Raw genomic sequence first — 27409 nt, forward strand, 5'->3', positions numbered from 1 at the left:
TGAAATGTGTGCCTCGGTCAGAAATGATGCAAATGGGCATGCCATGCACGCAAATAATCTCACAGATGTAAATCTTAGCCGACCGCCTTGAAGAATAGGAAATCATCACCAGAATGAAGTGTGCATACTTAGTCAACTAGTCCACAAAAACACATACTGCATCATATTTCCTCAATGTCTGTGGTAAGGCTACAACAAAATTCATAGTGATGCGCTCCCACTTCCACTCTGGTATTTTCAATCGCTAAATAAACCCACCCGGCTTCTGATGCTTGTACTTCACCTGTTGACAATTCAAACACCAAGAGACTTAAGCAACAATAGTGCTTTTTATCCTAATGTGATTTTAACTCCAATTCTAATTACTTTAACTCAAATTTTTTGTTCTTTTGTTCTACCAATTCTCGTTCCTTTCTTTATGTTAGTCTTTTAATTTTTTTCTAATGATAGTTAAAGACATAATTGGTGATAAATAAAGACATATTTGGTGATAAATTAGTAGAAAGAGATCTTCTTAAATTATTTTTATGCGTAATTCTTGAAAAATTTAATATTTAAACAATTGAATGTATTTTAATAAAGTTATCAATTACAGTACAATACCATACAATTAAATCAAACAATAATATGTTATTTAATAATAACAAATAATATAATCTATCATAATATAAAATAATATAATATAATACAATACAGTATCATCCAAACAACATCTAAGCCCCGACAACCCTGAAGTTGCACGGATATACCAGACCGCACTCACGCTGTAGGCATCAATTAGGTTTTTTCTTCTCTCACACAAAATAACTTTAAGCCGACTCCCAAAGCTGATAAGTTACCACAAGCTTTGACTCTGTAATCCAGTAGTCTCTGTAAATCCAATTCTCAAACGGCTGGAAAATGGCGTCCAAGTTTGGGTTGGCTGGTGGCATACCGGAGCGTAGAGTTCGACCCATTTGGGATGCCATTGATTCTCGCCAGTTCAAAAATGCTCTCAAGCACTGCACCCCTCTCCTCTCCAAATACCCCAATTCCCCTTATGCTCTGGCACTTAAAGCTTTGGTTTTGGAAAGGATGGGTAAAGCGGAAGAAGCATTTTCTGTTTGCTTAAATGCCAAAGAGCTTTTGTACACTAATGACTCTGTCTTGATTGACGATCTTACTCTCAGCACTCTACAAATTGTTTTCCAGCGACTTGATCACTGTCAGTATCTTGATGTTTTCTACCGAGCTGGTCATTCATTCTTTTTTGACTCAATGTTTTGGAATTTGTTTTGTATCTTCACAGTGGATATGGCAACAAGTTGCTACGAGTATGCTTGTGGCAAATTTCCGAGTAACCTGGATCTAATGATGGGTCTCTTCAACTGCTACGTCCGCGAATACTCCTTTGTGAAGCAACAACAGGTTTGGCAGCATCTATTCTCAAGTACAAGTTTGATTTTCTACAACCAAAGCATAGTTTCATTTCTTTTACCCATTTACAGATAGCTATTAAAATGTACAAGATTGTTGGTGAAGAAAGGTTCCTGCTTTGGGCAGTATGCAGCATTCAGTTGCAGGTTCTGTCTTCACTTCCTTCTCTATCTTTTTTTTTTGATAAGTAATTAAAGATATTATAAATTTATGCACTAAGCCAGTGCATCAGGCATAATTACAGGTTGTGCAAACCCTCTATTGTATCTAGCATTCCATCTACATCATGTTCAATTACCAGATTGCACCAAAAAGCTAACAAAAAAATACATCTCTTTAAGGCTGTGAATATTGCTCGATGTGCCTTCAAAAATTCTATTGTTTCTTTCAAGCCAGACAGTCCACCAGATGGCTTGAGGTATCGTATTCCAAGTTCTTAGAGATTTCTTACTAATCCCCTCTCTGCTCCAACCTTGCAAGAGCTCAACAATTGATTTTGGCATGGCCCAACTATTGCCCAAAATTACCAGAAACATATTCCACAGCTGCCTAGTGACCCTACAATGCAAGAAGAGATGGCCAACTTCTTCCGGATGCTCTTCACACAATGGACATCTACTGCACAGTTGAAACCCCCTCTTTTGGAGGTTTGATTGTGTAAGACAAGCCTCCCGAGCAACAATCCAAGAGAAACAAGCAACCTTTAAAGGAGCCTTGCTTCTCCAAACCTTTTCCCAAGGACATAATACCCCATCGCTGCTAGAATCCAGCATGTGGTAACAACTTTTGACTGAAAAGAGACCCTGTTGATCGCTTTTCCAACCTATGGAGTCTGTTCTGTTGTGATCCAAGGTTATGTTGTTTAACCTCTGAAGCAGAATACATAGTCTTTCCACTTCCCAATCATTAAAATCCCTTCTTGGGAAAAGATTCCACCCTTGTGTTGAAAAGAATACTGCAATTTCTCCCTTTTGTTGAGAAGATAAGCTGAAAATGTCCGTGAATTGGTCTTTTAGTGGGGTGTGACCCAGCCATGCATCTTCCCAAAATCTGATTTTCCTCCCATCACCAAGAATAAAGCTTATATTTGACTTGAATTTGTTCCAATAACCTCTGATATTTTTCCATACTCCGGTACCATGGGAGGCTGTAGATATTTTTGTACTCCCGGGGTTCTCAAGTGTGAATTTTTCCACCAACACCCTCCTCCATAGTGCCTCTACCTCCTTGTTGAATCTCCAATGCCATTTCATCAACATGCTTTCATTGTGACCTTTTAGGTTCTTAATACCAATACCGCCTTTCCTTCTATCTCTAGTGACTGCTTTCCAATTCACTAGGCAGAAAGCATTGGATTGTTTATTTCCTTGCTAAAGGAAGTTTCGTCTCAATCTGTCAAATCTTTTCAAAACTGAGGCAGGAGCCTGGAAGAGAGACATGGTGTAGGTAGGAAGTGCACTGAGCACACTGTTGATCAAAGTGACTCTGCCCCCTAAAGAAAGATATTGTCTCTTCCAGTTAGCCAACTTCATCTCCGTCTTCTCAATCACCTCATTCCATATTGTCACTGATTCATGAGATTTCCTTAGCTTTGTTCCACTGGAAAGATAATTCAGTTCTGGGTTCCAATTGTTTTTAGTCTTCTTTATTCAGTTTCATTAAGCTCAAAAACTAAGTCTAGTCTTGTGCATTAAATCCAATTCGTTGTTAATTACTTTCTTATTTCTCACAAATTGGAGTGGCTTCAGAAAGTCGATCAAGCAACCAACTACACCTGAATACCAAATTAACTGCAGTATATCATATGAATCCTTTCATATTCATTCTGCTCTATACATTTATATTAGTGTTAAGTGGAGTCATCCTAGTTAGAATATTTTTACTTTGGCCGTCACTCTGTACAGAATTCCTCTTCCTCGCCTCGGATTTGTGATCAGTTGTGTCTTTAGAAGCTCACTTACGTGTAGTTGAATGACTTGTGAAAATATGAAACAAAAAATCAGCATTTTATTCATTCAAAGTTGGATTGTTTTACGTATCAGGATCAAGCCTGATTATGAAGGGCATTGATGATTTTGAAACATAGACACAAAGTAATTAAGGAAGCTTGAGAAGTTCAAATTTATCACTTTGACTCTACCCTTTTTGAATAAATATTGATTCTTCTACCCCAATAATATTTTCCCAAAACTTTGTAGCGCTTGTCGTCAACACTCCTCAACCTTGAATCTTCCTCCTAAAGGTTGTCCCAAATATTTGGTGGGAAGCTCAACAACTCGACATCCCTATGCTAGCCCGCCCCTGTACATTACGTACCTTTCTAATTAGCATTAATTCTGATCTCCACATTAATATGAAGCCCAAACAGTACTTATTCAAGAATGGGAAATAGATTGGAGCAAATCAATTTGAACATGCAAATAGAGGACATGTTAAATGGAGATGCGATGGAAAAGGTAGTAATACACGAGGTTTTTTATATCCATCAGTGAGATACAGATGAAATAAATGCAAGATCATACAACATAAAGCTTGCCTCATGCAGGATGGTCTCTTTAAAAGGGGGCTCACTGAAGTGACTGCAAAAGTGATGTGTTTCAGCTGGGTAGTACTACATAGAGCTTGCCTCATGCAGGATTATCTCATGAAAAGAGGCTTTTCACTGATAAATTGATACTTTATAATCTGGAGGATGCGAATCATCTTTTCTTGCACTGCGTCGTGGGAAGAGATCTCTAGAACATGTCTCATACTCTTTCTGGAATTCACCCTGTGATGCCATTCACCGCGAAGACTGCCTACATCAGCTCGTGTTTCTCGAGAGTAGAGAAACATATCCAGGAACTATGACGTACCATACTAGATGCATTTTTTGGGCCCTTGGAGGGGGAGAAATTTGATATGCTTTGAAAGAACCGTCACGTCAATACTGATTCGAAAGCTAGATGTTTGCTGAAACTTATTTTGCTGGAAAAAACTCAACATTGTGAATGGTGGGCATCAACTTCTTGACTTTGTTGGTTCTTTAAGTTTGTGATGGGAGTCACCCAAGCAGTTGTACAATTCTGCATCATCTGGATGTGGTTAGCAGCAAAATTTACATTAGTTTACCCCAAAACTCTTTAGCAATAAGACCGATATCTAGCAAAAAGGTCTCGTGCCTATACAATAAGTTCTGGATGCATTTAACTTTTGCAACAGCTATGAACTCCATCTTTCCTTCAAAAGCATCTTCTATTTCTTTCTAGCCATATTATCCATGCAATGCACAAGTGAACTGTCCTCCAAATGCTTTAGAAGAAAAGTTCTATATAGGCGGTATATATTAGTATAGAATATGTTTTAGATGTTAATACTTTTACTGTAGGTCCAGTGTTTTGAATAGCGTGAGACGACAAATAACGATGAGGGCCTAATTCACTGAAGCGAGAAGCGAAGCGCTCGCCTTTTTGATGTGAAGCGACAATTTATATAAAAAAATAAAATATTAAATTATAAAAATATTAAATTATATATATACACACAATATATCAATTAAAAACTCAGGTTTGAAGAAGCTCTCTGCCTTTGCCCATTAAGGAATTGAAAAACAGAGCAAAAAAAAGAACGAAGAGAAGAAGAAACAGGAAGGAAGGAAGAAAGAATGAAACAAAGAAAAAGCTCTCTGCTGCTCGATCAAAAACAACAGAGCAAAAAAGAAAAAGAAGAAGAGAAGAAGAAGAAAAAGGAAGAAAGAAAGAGAGGAGAAAGAAGAAAGAATAAGAAAGAACGAAAAAAGGCAGAAACTCGAAGAAAAGAACTCAATGTGACTGGGTTGACTTGAAGGGGAAAGAAGAAGAAATCGCTGAAGCCCTAAATTTTTTCTTTTAATCACTGGTCTGCTGCCTTTTTTCTTTTCTTTTTTTTTCAAAAAGCGACGCTACAGGGCGCCTCTCGCTACACAGGCAGAGGCGCTCGCCTTTTTGAAATCGCCACGCAACAGAGGCAAATAGAGCTGGAGGCTCACATCGCATCGCCTCACGCTATTAGCTGAGGCGAACGCTATTTACAATACTGTGTAGATCTTATGCTTTTAAGAAGTGGTTTAACCTTTAGGGATTTATACATTTATTACAAAACTTACTACAATACTTTTTATTTGTATTTGCATAATATTGGCATGAGATATCTTATTAAAAAAATATTGACATGATATTTTAAATGCAATAACGTGGTCAACAGGGATTGGTATAGCCGAACCCAACTTGTTTGGGAGTGAGACGTAGTTGTAGACAATAAGACCTTACTTTCGCCTTTTACGGATATTAATCCTGACATTCATTAGCCACTAAAACAACATCAACAATCTTTTTACCTCTAATAAAGGCATTTTGAGTCCCTCATACTAAGTTATTCATCATCACTTTTGGTTTTTCCGTGCACACCTCTACGATAATCTCATAAATCTTGTAAGAGACTTATTGGCCCGTAATCTTTAATATATACAGCTCTATTCCATAAGTGGGGTATGCGGAGGGTGAGATGTACGCAGCCTTACCTCTATCCTGGAAGGCAGAGAGGCTGTTTCCGAAAAACCCTCGACTAAAGAATCTTTGTTTAAGGGCAATAAATAATAAAAGTAGCATTATACCTTTTCTCAAATGTTCCTTCCAAATAAAAGAACTAGAAGGTCTTCCTTATTCCATCTTTTATAATATGGCAACACATTTGGAAAAAAAGCCAAATTACACGCATCCAGGTTAAATGCCTTATCACCTTCAACTATCTTCATCATCTCTATTTCACTCCCTTAATCATTATTCCGATCCACAATCACGAATTCACCCTCCCTTACCTCATTAATTTCTAACTTCCTCTTGATCCATAATAGAAGGATGCCCTTGCACTCCCAATACAGGAAAACACATCATATTTAACCCACTACTCCCATACAATTCTAACTATTACATCGGTCATAGCCTCCATATTTGTTTCTTGAAATCATGGTAAGTTGGTCCCCGGTTCTTGAACTCCCACCTTGAAGACGACTCTTTTGTTTGGGTCTATTAGAAGATTCCCATATCGGATGGGGAGGGATGGTAGGTTTCTTTATATGGCCTTGGGAAATTCTCATCTCATGAGCTAGCTTTTTGGGGTTGAGTTAGGTCTAATGTCCAATTTTTTTCATCGTATGAGAGCCAGACCTATCCTGATTCTTGGTTTTTGATGTTGAACCTCCATCTTATGTTGTCCCCACTCCAAATGTCCTGGAAGAGTCCAGCATCGGCTGTGGAGGGATGGGTAGGTCTCGTTATATGATCTTGGGTAATCCTTGTTCAGGAGCTAGCTTTTGAATTTGAGTTACACCCAAAGTCCATTTATTTAGGATCATTCATTTCCCTCGTATTCCAAGTTATTACCTTAACATCGATGGACAATATCTTTGCCCTTTCCTCTCAACCTCCCTCGCCTCCTTCAATTCACCCTTTTTATTTCCTCCTGAACTTCCTCTTGTAAACCACCATACACCACCATCCTTTTTGGGCTTTCCCCTTCCTCCTTCCCATCTTTTCCCTTTCATCCACACTCTTGGTCCGCCTTGCTCCTTTTGCCTCTAATTCAATGTCAAGTGACAATTCTATGACCCTATCTTCCTTCCTCCTTAAAGGACACACCCAAGAACTCCCCAAAATATAAAATACTTTTTCCTCACCTATTTGGTAAGTCACCTCTCTCCATCAATGATTGCTAACGGTTAGCCATCTTTCTCTATTTGTGGATTTTCACACATTCTGGAGCAACCAGCACTGCCAGAATCAGCTATTTCTGGGAACTACAGTCAACGTAGGTCCTTCAGCATGTTCTCTGGAAATATTGGTGCTGTTACTTCCCCCTTTGAACCCCTTGAATATTTCCAGCATTTCCTGGACCTTCTTGAACAGGCACAACACTCCCAGATTCGCAACATTCTGCCGTCGGCGTGGTTGGCGAAGCGTACCTGGAACTTGGGCAGCCTTATTAGACCTCCTTGGAGACACATATTCTCATAATGGAAGGGTGATGGTCCAATCTTCTTCCACCATCTTCTAGCATATTAGGGAATGATCCAAAACAGGCTTCACAACGCTTGTTGAATGGAATTTGGAAACTTCTTTTGCCATTCAGTACTCTAATATCGCGGTTATCTACCTTATTCAAAAAAAAAAAAAATCGCGGTTATCTACTCTTATGCACTCTGTCAGTTTAATCTGTTTTCCCATTGAATTATGTTATTATTGTGGTGCTGTCCATTTTATGCTAGAAAATCAAATTCCAGTAACTAGCCGTGGAAGTCCATTTCATCAGAGTTAATTCTTCTAGGTTGGCCTTGAGCATTCTGTTCTACTGTTTGTCCTCATTTATGGAATGGTGATGCCTAATCTTCTGAATATCTGTTGGGATATGCTCTGTTGATTTTTATGCACTTCATACAAGCTAATGTGCATTTGAGACTGATTATATGAATTAATGAGGTTTATATTGTGATGTGGAAGGAGTCTGATACACTTTCTGGGAGCATTATTGCTAGATCTAATTCTGTGGTTTGTCTGATTGCATGAAACTTTGAATAATATTTATTCAGATAGGCTAAAGTTAATAGTGAATTTTTGAATAATATTATTTGAGGGGAGCAGAAATATGGTGCTTTTAAGAGGGAAAAACAATTACTATTGAAAAGATTTATGTCTTGTCTGCGCACATGGGCACTTTATAGTATGTGCTGCATTCCTTGTCAGAACTATTGCAGACTGAGTTTGAAGCCCTTTTTGAAATTATGCAGGAGCAAATAAGCAATTTTTTTGGTTGAAAATATTGTGTTTCATTATCCAATTTTTTTTTTTTTTTTTTTTGGTTAACGCTATGCGTGCTACAATGAAAAATATTTCTCATGATTGGAGGATGACTGTGTCAAATGTTAACACATTTTTTAGAAGTAAAAATCACTTATTTGTATCATATGTTTTCACAAGTCTCTCCCTTTTTGTTCTGTACACCCTTGCTCCTATCTTGCTCTCAATCCTTCTTTGATTACCTTTTGTCTGTGGACTAATCATGTTGTTAGGCACACTTGGTTCTCTATCATGTTAGCTACTCCTTGCTAGTGCCTTTTTTCTGATTTTGCTTGTTTGGTCTTCAGAAAAGTAGTAGTACTGTAGTGTGTGTATGTTCGTCATATATACTTCCTCTGAATCTATGGTAGTTTCAGCCTCCTAAATCTTCCTAGTTTCAGAGAGTAGATCCTGAAAATTGTAATTGTTCATCTCTTTGCAACCATTTGATGCTCAACTTAACCTTTGTTATTGTTTAATTTCTCATATTCCTTTCATCTTGTTATAGGTTCTCTGCGGCAATGGAAGAGAGAAGCTGTTACACTTAGCAGAAGGCCTGCTGAAGAAGCATATAGCTTCCCATAGTTTACATGAACCGGAAGGTTTTTTTTGTTTATTCTCCTGTAACTCATGAGTAATCAGGCCTAACGCTCTCTTATCCTTTGTCCGTATTCTATCTACTGAAACATTTTATGCTTTTTTTGCAGCTCTTATTGTATACATTTCCTTATTAGAGCAGCAATCTAAATATGGAGATGCCTTAGAACTTCTTACTGGAAAATTTGGGTCTCTTATAATGACTGAAGTTGATAGACTACGTTTGCAGGTACTGCCTGCATTTTTCAGCTTGTACAGTTGTGGTTGTTGATTAAGTTGACTAGTACCCATCCAAATAATAATCGATCAATTTGAAAGAGAAAGGAAGAGTTCCTTTACATTTAGGGGCAATTGTTCGCCCCTAGGGATTTGGTCGAATCGTAAGAGCGCAACAAGTAATGTGTGGGTTAGGCATGTTGCCGGTTCAAATCTTGCTGTTGGCAAGTGCTTGGTATTAAAGTGCAGAAGGGTAGAGGGCAGGCCTGTTATCCACCAGGTTTCAAACTGTGCGCCTTTAGCCCTCGAAATTTCTCGGTTATGACCACGACCTCGCGTGGATTGGGTGTAACCTCGGGTCCAAGAGTGCGCATTTCTCTCGCTAATTGTACTTTTTTCTATCCCAAAAGGAATGTTGTGTCACGACCCAAATTTCCCAACCAAGGGGTCGTGATGGCGCGTAACAACATGATATCATAAAAAGGATAAAGCTCAGGAATGTATAACACAACTAAAGCCAACAACCGTCTTAACACCTTCCAGAACCGGAATCACTGTGTATATGAGCTTCTACAAAATTACTAAATACAATGTATGAAATAATAAATACACTGTTTGATTCGAATAAACAGTAGAAAGTCTAAAAGAGGGGTGACATCAAAGCCTGCGGACGAGTGTGCAGCACTACCTCGAGTCTCCACAACCAAGCAAGCTAGTCCGGCCTCTGAGTAACGCTAGGTCCGATGCCAAAATCTGCACAAGAAGTGCAAAAGTGTAGTATGGGTACGATCGACCCAATGTACTTCGTAAGTGTCGAGCCTAAGTAGTGACATGGCTAAGACAAGATACCAACATATAAACCTGTGTAGTTAAGTAACGAAAAAATAACGAGAGATATAACAATTAAGAGAACAAGAAAAGTAGAAGTAAGATAGCAAATAGGTAGCAAGTGAGATAACAAGTGTACTAGCAAGAATTAATAATAATGCGAGAAATACTAAAAGGAGCAACTACGGAATATAATGACTGAAATTTCAAAATAACACCAAACAAGCCTTTCACAACAACTCAAGTTCAAGAAATCAACGAGGCAACCATGAAACAACATAGCCAAAACCTCTATTCGCATAGTAAAAGCAAGGAAAAAGAAGGTAACATATCAATTAGCACGGAAGCACCCGTTGTGCATATTCACTCTTCCTCACAAGCACGGAAGCACCCATCGTGCAATACCTCTTACCTCACAGCATGGAAGCGGCTGCCGTGCAATATCTCTCAACCTCACAGCACGGAAGCACCCGTCGTGTAATATCTCTCAACCTCACAGCACAGAAACACCTGTCGTGCATAACACTCATCCTCACCAAGAACACGTAAAATCAGTATCAAACAAGGTGAGGAGCAACAACAACATCAACAAGAGTGATTAAATATAACACACCACAAGAGAGATAACCATCATTTTTGCACCAATAGCTAAACCAACATATCAAGAATTTCCAATGCGCAACATCTCAACAATCCTAACGTAGCTATCATCATGAACAACATCAAGGATTTTACGATCTATTTAAAGCAAGTAAGACATGATACATAAAACAACATAACATAATCATGTTAGTTCTACCCGCTGCTTAACCCATAGCAATCGCATATACACTCTTCGCCTTGCATATACTGCTCCCAACATATATAGCACATAGAGAATAGACCCAATGACATCCTAATTCCCTCAGATCAAGGTTAACCAAGACACTTACCTCTTTTCGGCACAAATCAACCCTTCAATACTGTCTTTCCTTTAGCACAAGCTTCCAAACCACTCGAATCTAGCCAATTAATACTCAAATAAGTCACAACAAGCTTTAGAAACTACCCTAGTATAAAATATGTTTGACCTTTATCACATTTGGAAAAGTCAACCTGGGTCCACATCATCGAAATCTGAAATTAAGACCAATTCCTGTTTTTTAACCATTCTCCCCCGAGTCCAAATATGTTGTTTGCATCAAGATTGGACCTCAAATCGAGGTCCAAATCCTCAAATTAGCTCTCATAAGTTTTTCTCCAAAACCCCAATTTCTACGCTTTAAAATACTAGATTTAGGAATAAAAATCTATGGGAATTCATGATAATAAATCAAAACTAGGTAAAAGTTACTAACTGTAGAAGTAGGGATGAAAATCCTTTAAAAAAATCTCCTCAATATGTGAACTAGGTCTCAAAAATGGTGAAAGTAGCTAAATCCCGATTTTTCAGCCCTTTATATAACTAGGCGTCAGGTGCTCTTCGCTTTCGCAAAGCACCTGTCCCATTCGCGAAGGTCAACGACCAATTGGTCATCGCGTCCGCGAAGGCCTCCTCTCGTTCGCGAAGGTTATCGCCGCCAAGACTCTGTGTTCGCGATGTTGTGGTCGCGTTCTCGATGAAGAAACTCCTACCAGCTCTTAGGTCGCGTTCGCGATGAAGAAACTCCTACCAGCCCCCAAGAGCTTAGGCCTACGCGTTCGCGTTTGGGCAACCGTGTTCGCGAAGGCCTACTCCCAATGCCCTTTAGAACGCGAGACAAGCTCCGCGTTCGCGATGCACACTACACCAACAGCATATCAGTTGCTGCAAATTGTGCAGAAATGGTCGGAAACCACCCCGAAATTCACTCGAGCCCCCCGAGCCTTACTCCAAACATTCACACATTTATATAAACTTCATACAAACTCGCTCGTAAGATCAAAACACCACAATAACATAAAAAATCAAGAATCAACCATCAAAACTCAAAAATTTCGAATTTCAAATTTTCAACTTCTCATAATAAGCGCCGAAATGGCCTCGAGTCACCCGGGACCCCAACCAATCATGCATACCCGTCTAAAATCATCATACAAACCTTCCAAACCTTCCAGAAATCAAAACGGATTATACACGCAAGTCATAAGTCATCAATTCAAAGTCTTAAAACATGAAACGAAAAGCTAGAACTCAAAACGACCTATCAGGTCGTTACATGTTGGTTTCAGAGTACTAGGTCAAAGTATCTATAATTAGGGTTTGTTTCGTATAACAATCCCTTGATTTAAGAATAAAATTTACATATTCAAGAACTACTCTCTCCATCTCAATTTATCTGAACCTATTTCCTTTTAGCCCGTGCCAAAAAGAATGACCCCTTTTCATATTTGAAAACAATTTACCTTTATGCAATGATTTAGAGTCGCACAAAATATATGTGCCTCATATTACACCACAAGTTCAAAAGTCTTCTCTTTTTTCTTAAACTTCGTGCCCAATCAGCTAGGTTCACATAAATTGAAACGGAGGGAGTATAAAAAAGTACTATTAACCTAAAGTTGTAAAAATTAAACATACTTTGGAAGAAGTTTGATAAAATTTTTGTTGACTTTTTTTGTATATATAAGACAGGGGGAGTTGCATTTTCGGCTAATACAAAACACCCAACTGCATAATTAGCGTTCGCGATTTCTACTTGGATCACTGATGGTTGATTGTTAAACAAGGAAGAATTTGTGCAAGGTGTTTGTAAATAGCATCTTCAATTATCAAAAGAGAAAAATTGTATGAATAGCATTTTTCATAGATATATTACTCCTTAATGTAGATAACTCTCACTTTAAGTGTCAGACTCTAAGTGACAGTTGTCATGAAAGCATAGAAATTTGTTTTCCAGAAGTTGTGGAGCACATAATTCAACCTTGCAAACCTTGTCTTTTTTTTTTGTTAGTATGATCTTTTCAGTTCTGCAAAATGTTGAAAGCATACTATGTTAGTCATGTTTGGAGCCTCTTCTTTTCTGTTCTTGCGTTAATAGGACACTAATAATATTTTTTTTTAGTGTGGGGCTTTTAGTACGTTTTCAGCAATGATCTGGGACAGCAGCAGCACTATGCACTTGGTTGTTTGTTATTATGGTAGAAAAACTTTACTTCCCCCCTCCCACACCGTGCCGTCCAAAGAAAAAAGAAGAAAAGAATAAAGCTTTTCTGTAAATTGGATATATATATTTCATTTCATGGCATATTAGTCCAAGGGTGCTCTCCTTTATTTTCTAGGGAACATTGGTTTTCGTTCCTTAAATGTGCATTCTTTGACTTCAAGTTGACAGGGGAGGCTTCTTGCCAGAGGAGGTGATTGTGCTGCTGCAACTAGCATATTCCAGAAGGTTTTAGAACTCTGGTATGTAATTTGAGAATGCTGATGGATTCATGTTCATTTTTTGTTTGTGTGTTTACTTGTAGTAATTTGAATATTGAAGATGCACTCTTAGCTCTTCAACATTGAGATGCATCTCAAAATATGTTGCTTTTAGAATAATATGTTACCATATCAAGAAAAAAAACATCGATGCTTTTAGAATGATTTATGGCATTGTTTCCAGATATTCTGGGTGATATCAAAGAAGATAATTTGTCTCGGTGAATATTTTGTTTGTTAAAGAAGATAATTTGAATAAGATAGCTTCTAGCAAAACCAGGGATGAATCTAGGCACTATGGCTGGGAGGGGCTACAAATAGTTCTGGGTACTGAAGTATTTTTAAAAATGCAACAAAATGAATTCCTACTTTTTTTGATCAGTACAAAGGATAAAGAAAAAAAGGAGGCTAGAGATATATCAACGCAAGTTTAAATAACACCTGTTTGGATATCCAAAGGGTTGGTTCAATGGAGCCGACTTGCTCCAGCCTTTAGTGGACATGATTACCTTGATTTGTGTTTGCCGCTGTAGCAAGCTCTCAGTGAATTCTTCAAAGGCAACCTGGAATGGACACCAACGTCGTGGGAAAAAAATTATGTAACACTGTTTGCAATGCCATGTTCTAGTCAACAGCCAAACTGCAAACCTTTAAGACGATCGTAACACACACACACACACATATTTAAATCTGACAATTAAAACGTCCTCCTCACTGACATATTATTTGTCTCTCAGTTGAGTTTCGAGGAAATTTTGGATTTAACTTGCATTGAATAAGAACATTCAAATTCTGCTTGACTTATTATCTTTATTCTTTAAGAAATGGCATTTGTTGCTCCATTCTTAGTTTTTCTTTTAAGAAATATGTCTGACTTAAGACCAAATTATGCAAATGTAGATCATTAAAGATACTAAGTGAAACAAGAACAACTGAAGTGTTTAAATTATAAGTTCAAAAGTTTGTTATTAAATAGATTACTCAAGTTTAGTAACTATTTTAGTTTCATTTTTTAGAAGTTTAGTTCACAGTTCACTTATCAGCTGGTGGATGATAAAATTTTCTAGTTATTTCTTGTCTCCTTATATTCCTTTATATATTATGTTGTCTAATTTCTTTTCTTAACATATTATAAAGCAGCCCCTGTTATGAATGATAAAGTTGCTACCCCTTACATTTATTTGTAAGGAGGAATGTTTACAATTATTTAAATATACTAGGGTACTTATAAAGTTTATAAAGCTTTGAGGGCAGCACATCTCCATCTTACACATAAGATATCTTCACCAATTTCAAGAACTGGGTATACTCAAGTACACAAATGAGAAGTAATTAGAATTTTCTTCGCCAATAGTTCCTCCATGACCGAATTTCTGCTTAATTGATGTGATGTTGATTCATTTTTAATATGATTTTGATTCATTTAGCTGGAGGAGGATGTATTGTCTTTCTTCTGTTCTTCTTTCTCTCTTGCTGTCTAAAAAGATGGTTAATCATGAAAATTCAAGTCTACGCACACAGCACCAAAAGTATTGTTAATCATGAATCTCAGAGACAAAATGAGGACTTCTATCTGCAGTGCGAACTCATCTATGTCTCGGTTTCGACGTGTGCTAGCATTTGTTTCTTGGATTCTCCATTAAAAAAAGGTCTTTCTTTTTATCCGAACACATCAAGTTAGTACCAAATAATCCTTATAAAAAAAGCTAGTACCAAATAATGTTTACCATTTTATTTTCTATTTGTTCACAAAACGGCAAAGCCTGGTTTTATGCAGGTCTTTTCCCGTATAATCCTGGCAGACTTTTTCAGTGTTAGTGCAAAAGCACTATGCATTAAGAATTAGATTCTCACTAGCATTCTTTGGCTTATTTTGTTGTTACACATGGTCTATGTTAAGTCTCTTTAAGAACCAAGGTCAGTCTGAAAGTTTTGACCTTGCATGAAATCTTACTTTCAAAATGATGGAGGTGGTAACCAAATGATATTAATTTCTCTTATGCTCATGTAGGAAGTAATTTTGGCCTTGTTTTCCACTGTTCATCATAAAAGTATGTGTAACACTAAATTCTTTGGCAGCCCTGATGACTGGGAGTGTTTCCTCCATTATCTTGGCTGTTTACTGGAGGATGCTGGTAGCTTGTGCGTGGGAACAAAGAATGATTCTACTTATCCTCTAAAGTCGATGGACTCCCAAGTTTCTCATTTGACAGATGAAGCAGTAATTGCTGATATCCCTAGTAATTTATGAATTATTACTCCAACTTCTAGGACAAAAATCTATAATGTCTGACTCATGCAAGTTGTTGAATGTAGTTTGGTTCTCGGCTATCAAATGCGTCATCTCTTGTACAAAAGTTGTTAACAGAGGCAAGTGATGATACTGTAAGATGTCCATACTTGGCAAATATTGAGATTGAAAGAAGAAAACTTTTACATGGAAAGGGTGATGCAAATAAGTTGACGGAGGCTTTGATAGAATATTTTTTCAGGTAGATTCTAATATTCTTTCATCAATTTTTTGAGTTAATTTGAATTTTAAAATCACGATAGAGTGATGTAAGACTTCTGAGATTTTTCTTGAAGACTGTAATGAGCAACAACATCATTACCTTAGGATGTTTTATAAGTAATATTAGAATTGAATATACCATGGATGTCTGCTGAGAATAGTCTAAGTTGTCAGTTGTGAATTAGAGTCTCTAAGTTGGAACTGATCAACATACCTGCTCTGCAACTGAAGTTCTTGTTGAAAGATATTTAACTTTTGCACGGATGGATAACTTTGTTGGAAACCTTTTTCGGTCATGCTCATCCCATTTTGCTGATTTGTCCAAATCAGGGATGTATTCTACTCTTTTTTGGGATGTCTCGTAGTTATACTTGATTATAACCTCCATATTATCCTTGAGTTTTCCTTCCTTGATTGCAGGTTTGGACATTTGGCTTGTTTTGCTTCCGATGTTGAAACTTTTTTACACATTTTGGATCTTGATAAGAAGACACAGCTTCTGGAGAAGTTGATGGAATGCTGTGAACGTATTCCAACAAATCCCAGAAAGACTCTTGGGCAGCATATTACCGTCTTCAAAATTCAAAATATTGTTGGAAGCATGTTCACTCTTCCATTAAATGGTACATCTAGAACACATTATTTTTCATATATGAGCCTGTTCTTTTTTTTTTTTTTCCTTTAGTTTGGGTGTGGATATGATTTGAAGTAGATGCATGTTGAATTAATGTTTTATCCAAGACTTGAATTTTAACTTAGGGGTCATAGTGAAAGGGAATTGAAACAATGAAATATGTTAATGTCCATACATCTTGGATTGCTTGCGGACTGTAAGCATATGTTTTTATTCTGGGCAGGTTGCAATAATAGAATGGTACAATAGATATGAGGGAGGAATTTTATAGTCGAGGGATCAATAATGGGTTGGCTTTTTGTAGTGGCAGGGACTATGTTTTTGGTGATGGTAGGGGTTTAAGTTAAGGTGAAATGGATATTTATGTATTGGGGCATTAGGATGGTGAGGGTTATTGGTGAAGGTCGAACTAGAGTGCACTTGTGCTCTGAAAATCTCCACCTCATTGTTGGTGGTTCATTTGGGGTGGGTTGGGGGTGGTGGGGGTGGGGGGATAGTGTGTGGAGTTCAATTCAACTTTTTTCTTACATCGTCAGTCAACATTTGCCTTCACTCCACTTATTTAAGATGACAGTTGAAATTGTTATTTTTTATGGCAAGTGACAAAAGTATGCATGTGACGGATTTTTGATATTTACCAAATTAGAGATGCTATATTAGACATTATCTATAAGGAGAAGAAATACAACAGTTGGAACAACAATTACAACAACAAACCCAGTTTAATCCCATAAGTGGGGTCTAAATACAGCAGTTGGAACCTTTCGAGAAAAGTGGACTTCGTTTGGTGTTTCCCAAAATAGTAATTTGAGTCTGCAGCTCTCTTGATGGAAAGAGTAAATGCTTTGCACCAATCATGGTTATCAATAGTTCAAATGGTTCTAGCCTATATTGTAGATTGTATACAGGTATAATCATAGTTATCAATAGTTTAAAGGGAAACCAAAGTTTAAAGGGTGCTAGCCTGTAGTGTGGATTGTATACATGTACCTCGAGAATTACTTTAATGACATTTTAGTTGGGAATCCTTTTACTGTTTCTTTCAATGAAATCAGTGACCATGTTTAAGAAAACTGTGTAGACATTTTGTTTTGCAAATTCGTATAGAGAGATCGACCTGTTTATCTTGAATATCTATAGTTTTGTGGCCGAGCATAATGTGTCACTAATCATGTAAGAAGCTTTGACATCTCAGTTCATCTAATCATTTCATGAAGTTATGTTTTTGAGAAAGTCAACATCTGTGCAAAGCCCATTTTTGGTGCATAAGCTAGAGTATTAACATTCTTCTTTTCTAGAGCTGGAGACAACGGCCGTAAAGATGACACAATTGTACTGTGAAAATCTCCCACTGTCAAAAGATTTGGATGCTCAAGAGAGTATGTATGGCGAAGATCTTCTGTCTATGGCATGCAATTTGTTGGTTCAGGTTCGGATTTTCAATATGGTGTTACAGTGCTTTATTCATTATGGATTATCACAATTATGTGACTCAAAAGCTGCAGGTTCAAACTGTACTAAGATGTGTTTTATATGATGTTCCTTTAAATGGCTTTCTAGTAATTAAAGACACCAAATCCTGTTGCCTAAGTGTTTATCTTGGCTGGTAAGTTGTACATGTTGAAGTGTGTGACTATTTCATTTGATAGTTTAAGCTGTTATATAGCACATTTTTTATTTTCTCAGTTATGTCTTTAACACGTTCCTTCACATGAAGGCTTGATTCTTTTTCATGAGCCAAGCACGTGAAATTACTATCTGTTAATAGATGATGGTGAGACTCGAACCTAGGACCTCATCTACCATATTGAAGTGTGTGACTATCTCATCTAAAAGCTTAAACTGGTATCGGGAGCTCACTTTTCATTTTCTTAATTGTCCTCAAAAGTACATTTGGGAATACTTTTTTAAAAAATACACATTTTTGTAGGTCAAAAAGTGTGACATGTTCTTTTCCTATTCTTGAAGATATCCGTCTTTGATTTTTATCTGAATTACAAGCCAGAAATAACCATATTCACCTATCAGCCATAATACGGGATTTCATCTATTTCCTTTTGTTTTTTTTTCGGGGGGGGGGGGGTTGTTTGTTGAGTTTTACATAGAGCAAGAAAATCCGAAATGATTTCTGCCACCAGGTTACCACTATCTGATCATACATCAAGACATCATCGTGCAATTCTATCTTTTGTGAATGCGTAGCTGTGCACTTTTGCTTTAGGGGTTAATGTATTGATGGCACTTTTCCCTCCATATTTTGATATTTATGCATCCTCTCTCCACTTAAATTATGATTCACATGTAGAAATGTGTGGAGATTTAATGTGCACCAATATGTTATACTGCTTTAGTTTTATATGCAAAACTTGGTTTATAGCATGTTTGACCTAGTTTTTGAAAAATTACCAGTGCTTATTTTTCAGTTGTACTTATTTTGGAGAATTGAAGTGTTTGGCCAATTTCTCAAAAAAAAAAAATGGTTCGTAGTAGTACAAAGGAAGTATAAACTTGTATGTAGCTTCTCATTGGAAGCAGAAGTACGAAATTAATATTTCAAGACGAAAATATGCTTATCAAAAACTGAATTTTACCAAACTATCCTTAATTTTTAGATGCAGTGGTATGCGGGAAGCATGAATGGTTCTTGACTATTCCACCGGATACCTGTTACCTTCCACCACTAATATAAGTACTGTGTAACTCTTCCCACCATGGATTATGTAGATGGAAAAAAATCACGTAAAGTTGTTCCCCCTTCACAATTTTCCAATGGAACACCTCTAGTTGGTCAGAATACACAACACCTATAACCCTATGTGTTTCTCACTTGCCCTGGTATGGATAACACATCATAGCCATGACCTATAAAATCATGGCACATCATCATCTTCATCAACCTAAAACCGAAATATAACCTTGTGAGGTAGTCTTCGTCGATTGAAGCAGTGCCCTCGACCCCACTGGTATCAACTTCTCCACTGTCATTGCCCAACACCTTCTTACACTCCTGTATCAAAACACCATTTTCACCAACATAAGTACGAAAATAATACAAATGAAATTGTTGTTAACAAGTAAAGAAAACATAAGATACATCCCTTCATGACCCAATAAAATTAGAACATAACAGAGCAAAAACATGTGACGCAATTCTCGATTGCATTTTGGTAGGAAGCCCATTTTTGTCTAAATTTGATCTTTTCACCATTGTGATTGTTAACTTGACCTAGTTTTGTCAGCAAAAATGTTGAGGCCGCTACCCCAGAGTACCAATTGTTAGTCACACTTAATTCTCCAAGGAAAGTCGTGGGCCTCGAGATGGAGCTTTAGGAGAGACCTCCAACGTTGCAATTCTTTACTGGTGCCTTCTCAACCAAACCAAATGGGTGAAGTAGAGTCTGTGTGTGATGAATATCTGGAGTTGGATCTGACTGTGGTTTTCTTTAGATTTGTTTACGGAGCTTTTGTACTGCTATTGAGTTTTTCGGCTACAGACATGGGTGTGTATTTGTGTGTTTCTTGTGAAGAAGCTGGTGAAGGAGTGAGATTGTGTGGGAGTAAATAGTGTTTCAATTGTGGTGTGAGTTACTAGATGGGAGGTTAAAAAGTGGGATTCCTGGGATTTTATGCAAGCTGGACGTAGAGAATGCTTTTGAAAAAGTTAACTGGTCTTAATTTACTAGCAATGCTGAAAGATATGCGGTTTGGTGACAAATGGATCAAATGGATTAAATTCAGTCTCACCACAATGAAATATTCATCTTAATGAATAGGACTCCAGTTGGGTTTTTCTCTCCATAAAGGGATAAGACAATGAGATCCACCCTCTCCTTTTCTTTTCATCTTAGCCATGGAAGGATTGAGTAAGATGTTGAACAAAGCCAAGCAAATGCAATGGATTGAAGAGTTTAGGGTGGGCAGCAGTGTAGCCAACCCAGTCACATTTGCTTTACGTTGATGACACATTAATTTAGGGTGGGAAGCAGTGTAGCCAACCCATTCACAAATTTTGAAGCAGAATGCCGATAAAACACAAAGTGATCGGCTTTAGTACGATTCATGCCAAACTCCTGAACAACTGTGCTAAACTAACAACCAGGCTCGAGGAGACTGTTTTAGACCATAGAGTGATCGACAAAATCGACATACAAGACCACTAGACTCCCCCTAAGCAATGAAACCAGGTGGTTAATCCATGTAAACTTTATTCTCGAGACATTCTTAATGTCCAACTGATAGAGAGGCCCAGAGCTAACATCAACCATGGATAGAAAGAGACGAACTGATGCTATTGTAGCCACGGGAGAGGAAGTATTACCGTAATTAAGCCCAAATATCTGAGTATACCCTTTGTCAACAAGCCGGGGCTTAAGCTAATCAATCTTGCTATCCAGACCAACTTTGATTGCATAAACCCAATGACAACCAACGATAGATTTACTAGAAGGAAGAGGAACAAGTTCCCAAGTACCACTCGCATGTAAAGAAGACATCTCGTCAATCATAGTCTGTCGTCATCCTAGATGAGCTTCACCTATAGACTTAGGAGTGGAAACAGAGGGCAGAAGAGACAAAAACTTAATGGGGTGATGACAGGCGATGATAACTTAAACCGACATAATGTGGATTAGGATTAATGTGGACCATATACTTTCCGAAGTACAATGAGTGGACTAGGAGGAGACAAGTCCGCGGTAGAAGCAGGGTCAGGTGCATGGTGTGAATCAGCTGGGCCTGATGCTGGATGCGGACGACGATAATAAGTTAAGAGTGGTCTTCCAGTGGTTGGGGATCTAGGAAGAGCAACACTAGATCACTGTAAGACTAGGCGCTGCATCAAAGTGAAGTAATTGAGAGAATAATTCATCAACTGTAGGGACAATTGGATTAGCCAAAGTCTGGTCGCGTATTGGATCAAGTTTGTTAGCAAGTCCAGCGAGTGTAAGAACTAGAAACATCTTCTGTCATTGCTCTTGTAGCTTTCCAACACTAGTAGAAACTGGCATCAACTTTTCAAATACCTCTATGACTGTTTGTACTTGTCTCTAGTAAGTAGAAGTATCCAATTCCTGTTTCTTCAAATTTCTCACCCGTGATATCACATCATAAACATGCGATATGTCATTAGTGTATAAGATGCGACCCTTTTTCCAAACTAATTGACATGTCTGTAATGGACGAAACAAGAGCATCAATTTGGAATCAATAGATCACCACAAGATATTACACAACTAAGCATCGATCTTCTCCCAAAGTGCTTTGGCTTTTTCATATCCCTCACTAGTCTTTTTAGTTAAGTGATCTTGAAATCCTTGATCCTTGCACCACAACTCAATCGAGGAATCCCAAGCTAAATACTTTGAACTTCCCATTAAGGATTTCGAAGATCTGTGTTTATGGAACCAAACAATATCCAACCCTAGAGACATGATAAGATTGAAGAGAGTTCTAGCAAAATATCACCAAAAACAGAAAAAGAATCAAGGATAGTTAGTGTAGCTCGCTGGAAAAAGAAAATAACTGCCAGAATCTGTAAACAAAACAACATACCCAGTAAAATTCCGTTATTGGGGTCTGGGGAAGGTAGAGTGTACGCAGACCTTACCCCTACCTCGGAAGGGTAGAGAGGCTGTTTTCGGGAGACCCTTGGCTCAACAGAAGAGATAATAATATCGGAAAAGAAATAAAAGAAAAGGTCTGTAACAACAAAAGAGGCCACAAAAGTAATAACAACATCGTAAGAGAACAAATAAGTGATAGGTCAATAGCATAATACTACGCAAAGCAACAAAATAGTGTGAACACTCCATAGATCGCTAACAGACCTAGACAAGACTCTATCAGACTACCCGGTACAAAGAGGGAAAAACGCTCGACTATCCCCTAGCCTACAACCCTAATTCGACCTTTATACGTTCCTATCAAGAGCCATGTCCTTGGAAATCTGAAGCCGCGCCGTGTCCTGCCTGATCACCTCGCTCCAATACTTCTTAGGCTGCCCTTTACCTCTTCTCGTACCTGCCAAAGCCAACCGCTCGCACCTCCTAACCGAGGCATCTATGGTTCTCCTCCGCACGTGGCCGAACCATCTAAGCCTCGCTTCCCGTATCTTGTCGTCCACGGGAGCAACACCCATCCTCTCCCAAATATCTTCATTCCTTATCTTATCCAGTCTAGTATGCCCGCACATCCATCTCAACATCCTCTTTTTGGCTACTTTCATCTTCTGGATATGTGAATTCTTAACTAGCCAACACTTATCCCCATACAACATGGCCGGTCTAACCACCGTTCTGTAGAACTTACCTTTGAGTTTCGGTGGCACCTTCTTGTCACACAGGACTCCAGACGCTAACCGCCATTTCATCTACCCCACCTCAATACGGTGCGCGACATCCTCGTCGATCTTCCCATCTCCCTGGATAATTGACCCTAGGTACTTGAAACTCTCTCTCTTGGGGATGACTTGCGAGTCGAGCCTCACTACCATGTCCGCTTCCCCCGTTATGCCGCTGAACCTACACTCCAAATATTCCGTCTTAGTCCTACTCAACTTGAAACCTTTAGACTCCAGGGCCTGCCTTCAAACCTCCAGCCTCTCATTGACGCCGCCTCGCGTCTCTTCAATCAGAACTATATCATCAGCGAACAACATACACCATGGCAGGGCGTCCATCGCCAGGGAAAATAAGAACGGGCTAAGCACAGATCCTTGGTGTAACCCCATAACCACCGGAAAAAGCTCTGAGTCACCTCCCGCTGTTCTGACCCGAGTCTTAGCTCCATCATACATATCCTTTATCGATCTAATGTACGCTACCGACACCCCTTTCACCTCCAGGCATCTTCAAAGAACGTCCCTAGGGACCTTGTCATACGCCTTCTCTAGGTCAATAAACCAGAATTTGCAAACAACTCGCCGAATAATAAAAAGGCCGACTGAATTTGGTTTAACCTGGATGTGTAGGCTCGAAATTCCCTTGCGAGCAAGCTGTCCTGAAGAAATTTTGCAAAAAAGTGGCCGGAACAGGTCCCACGCGCCGGCGCGTGAAACGGATCTCACCGGAAAATTCCTCCTCTGTCCGGCGCGTGAGGGCGCATGGGGAGGACTTTTCCGGTGGGGTTGGCTGGGGTTTTCTCGCCGGAACCTGAGGAACCTGCTGGTGGTGTTGCTTTTCGAACAACATTCACGGAAACAAAGATGGCGCAAATCAGATCGGAAGGTTATTGGAAAGACACACGACGACTGCCTTTTCTGTCCCGGATGTTTCTTTGATACCATGTGAGAAAGTATGGGAAAATTATATTATTGATATTATATTACCTAAAGTATCTTACAAAATACCTATTTATATACATTGTTTAGATAGAAGTAGAGATCTATTTCCCAATGTGGGACACTATACATAATAACTATCTAACAGTTAGTGGTTCAGATTGCTAGTGATCCCAACTCTACAATAAGTCAATATAGATCAGGAAACTCATGGGTCCCACTTTTCAGAAGGAATATGCATGACTGGGAGTTGGGTAGTTTGTTTACATTGCTTGGTAGACTGGGAAGCTTCACTATGAATGAGCAGATCCCTGATAGAATCAGATGGGTTGGTTGTGACTCAAGTCCATATTCAGTGAAGATGGGCTACAGAAGCATGTGTGAGCATAATGGAATCATTGACTCGTGGCCATGGAAGCTCATCTGGAATACAAAGCTTCCAACAAAGGTTATCTGCTTTACTTGGACTGTACTCAAAGAAGCCTGCCTAACTCAAGACAATCTCTGCAAAAGGAGCTTCCAGCTAGTAAATAGATGCTACCTATGTCAGCAAAGTTCTGAGTCAATCAACCACCTATTCTTACATTGTCCAGTGGCAGCAGACATGTGGTATATGTTTCTTTCTATCCTGGGAATAAGCTGGACACAACCACAAGGCATCAGGGAAGCAGTGGAAGGTTGGAGCAGTTGGAAAGTTGAAAGGGCCATCAAGAAAGTCTGGAAGATAATCCCAGCATGCATTTTTTGGTGCCTTTGACAAGAAAGAAATCACAGATGCTTTGACGGCATTTCAACTTCTATGCATGCTCTCAAAGCCAAATGCCTCGTGCAACTATTTAGTTGGAGTTCTCTAACACCTGTAAATAATGTAATTCCTCTTCTAGATTTCATTGGATCTATGTGTCTAGCTTAACTCAGTTATTTCCTTACTTTTGTTTTTTTGAGTTAGCTCCCTAAGCAGATTAAGTTTTTTGTTGTAATGGAGTTAACTCAATCTCTTCTTGTAACTTTGCATCTTCTGGATGCCTACAATGAAGAATCTTATTTCATCAAAAAAAAAAAAAAACTCTTGGAAAGTTGACAGAGCCATCAAGATCTGGCAAATGATCCCAACATGCATTTTTCGGTGTATATGAACAAAGAGGAATAGCAGAAGTTCTGATGGCATTTCAACTCCTAATTGTACCATGAAATCTAAGTGTTTGATGAACCTGTTAATTCCCTTAGAGCTTGTCCAATACCACCAGTACCAGAAATGCATCTCCTTCGCCCGCGCGAGAGACTTCTATGCCAGCCGGGAATAACGGCTCTGTTATGAAAGAAAGCGGCGGACAGATTAATTTGGCCGGTATTCCCTAATGAGTAGCTTTAGGAGATAAAGGTCCCCCTTATATACGGAAACCCTCTGCAGCCTTCTTGACGATCAAGTAAATCACAAGGAGGTCCACATTATCCTGCTATTCTACGACCAGCCGCCTACTTAATTACACTTCCGGCATTAAGCAAGTTCCTTCTTCTGCGAATATGAGATAGACCGATAGCAGCAACAGTTGTACCTTGTCTTGGGGCGTCTTTGGATTTACGATAGAAAGCTCGCCGGAGAAAGCCAGGTGCCGTAGGTAAGCTCTATTTGGCCCGTAAGTTGCATCTTGAGTCTTAAGAATTGGGTCCCTTAGCCCCTGGATTGGTGCGCAAGCAAAAGAAGAACAAAAAAGAGGGGCCTCTGGCTTATTAAGAAGCATATAAACGACATACTAAGCAGAAGCGCGTAGCGTCGAGTATACACCCGGTACCTAGCTTCCCGTAAACGATACGACAATGGAAGATCCTTAGACATAATAGCCCTCATTATAGGAACAAGGGATATGGAACTAACTAAGGATCTTAACATGTGAGAGGAGACAGGAAAAAAGTCCTTAGTCACTCCGTGTACGAAGAACCGCTTAGCAAACTCCAAAGCACCAACTGACGATACTAACGATTTCTCGTAAATGATATATTTCCCTGCTAGATTTTATTGGCTCTCTCTCTCTCTCACTATAGCTTAACAACCATTTTTTTGATTTTTGTTTAGCTTCAGGCTCTGACCTAGGAAAACTTTGTATTAGGAACAACTAAACTTCTTTCTTGTGCTTTTTGCATCTTCTTGATACCTTTAATGCAGTATCTTACTTCATAAAAAATGTATGTGCATGTATTTTGGTTGTGGGTTGTTCACGAAGGAGGCGGTGTGAAACAGTGTTATCAAAGGCGAAAAACGCAAAAAAGCTCTAAGGTCTGTTGGGGCTTTAAGCGCAAAGCGCAAATAAAGCGTGGGCTTTAATGAAGAAACACACAAATGCAGAAAAACTATAAATATGTATGGCGTAGTCCAAGACTAATATCTATAAGCATGAATACCAAATATATCTGGACAAAGAAATTGAAGAAAATTTACGATAAAGTGAAATATCAATTATTTTAGTGTCGCCTCTTACGCAGTGTTGTCAAAGGCGCGCTTAAGCCCTGAAGCGAGGTTCAAAACACGTTGAGCGCTTCGCCTCACTTTGTGGGCGCTTTAGTGTCACGTCAAAGCTCTAAGGCATACTTTTCCTTGCCAATGAGTGTAATCCTGAAAAGTCGAACTTAAACAATTGATATTTCACTTTATCGTGAATTTTTTTAATTTCTTTGTCCATATATTTGTTATTCATGCTTATAATGATTAGTCTTGGACTACATGCATATTTTTACTTTTTTCCCATTGCGCCTTTTTTCATTAAAGCCCAGTCTTTATTTTCGCTTTGTGCTTAAAGCCCCAACACACCTTAGAGCTTTTTTGCACTTTTCGCCTTTGATAACACTGCTTTTACGTATTACGCTTGTTAGTAAGGAAAAGTACGCCTTAGAGCCTTGATGACAAAACCTGAAGCGCCCGTTAAGCGACGTGAAGCGCTCAACATGTTATGAGCCTCGCTTTAGCGCTTAAGCGCGCCTTTGATAACATTGGTGTGAAGATGGTGAATGAAATGGGTTCTACGAAGCTCCTTTTGGTAATTAATCACTAGGTTCCTTTTCTGGATGTACGAGATAGGTGCTTTGTTAACTGTTGGTGAATTGGTGAAAAAGTGAAGAAAGAAGAGAGGGCCTTCTTTTCCAGAAAGGGGGTGGGGGAGAGGAAGTGACGGGAAGGAGAAGGGAAAACGAATGGAAGGAAAAGACAGAGAAAAGAAAAAGAAGTGAATATTTTGTCCCTCTTTTAATTTCTTTTTATCACCACATCCGCTCCTCACAAGCATGATTAGCCCGACTTTTGCTGCTCCTTACAAGCATGATAAGCATGACCAACAGTTATAGGCGTTCATTATGCGATTGTCCTTACCAAACAAAGGTGTTTAGCCGAGGAAAGTCTAAGTACAAGGGCCAGCTGTGCGAAACGTGCAAGTTGGAGTGCGATCTGTGTATTAGGACCAATATATATATATATATATTATATTAAGTGATGTAATTTGATATATTTAAATGATCATATAAAAATTAAATAATTACTCCCTCCATTCCAATTTATGTGAACCTGTTTGACTGGGCACGAAGTTTAAGAAAAAATGAAGACTTCTAGAATTTGTGGTCCTAAATAAGTCAAAAAGGGGCCCAGAGTATTTATGTGGTTATAAAAGCTTCTCATTAAGGGTAGAATTGTAAGTTTAAGCTAAATTATTAC

General features: G+C 38.6%; 1 protein-coding gene across 2 annotated transcripts in view; it reads left to right on the forward strand.

Annotated features, from left to right (window-relative positions):
* Nucleotides 1-715: 715 nt before the first annotated feature.
* The window catches only part of LOC107776854 (N-terminal acetyltransferase B complex auxiliary subunit NAA25), a 51635-nt gene continuing 24941 nt past the window's right edge, over nt 716-27409 (forward strand). For both annotated transcript variants that reach the window (XM_075222908.1, XM_075222909.1), the window contains exons 1-10: nt 716-1204; nt 1289-1407; nt 1488-1562; nt 8773-8866; nt 8972-9090; nt 13199-13269; nt 15367-15508; nt 15604-15779; nt 16220-16422; nt 17732-17862. In XM_075222908.1, the coding sequence (XP_075079009.1) occupies nt 901-1204; nt 1289-1407; nt 1488-1562; nt 8773-8866; nt 8972-9090; nt 13199-13269; nt 15367-15508; nt 15604-15779; nt 16220-16422; nt 17732-17862 (1434 nt within the window). In that variant the 5' untranslated portion in view covers nt 716-900. The remainder of the gene's footprint in view (nt 1205-1288; nt 1408-1487; nt 1563-8772; nt 8867-8971; nt 9091-13198; nt 13270-15366; nt 15509-15603; nt 15780-16219; nt 16423-17731; nt 17863-27409) is intronic.

The sequence above is a fragment of the Nicotiana tabacum genome, chromosome 10, assembly GCF_000715075.1.
Source record: "Nicotiana tabacum cultivar K326 chromosome 10, ASM71507v2, whole genome shotgun sequence".
Classification (NCBI taxonomy): Eukaryota; Viridiplantae; Streptophyta; class Magnoliopsida; order Solanales; family Solanaceae; genus Nicotiana; species Nicotiana tabacum.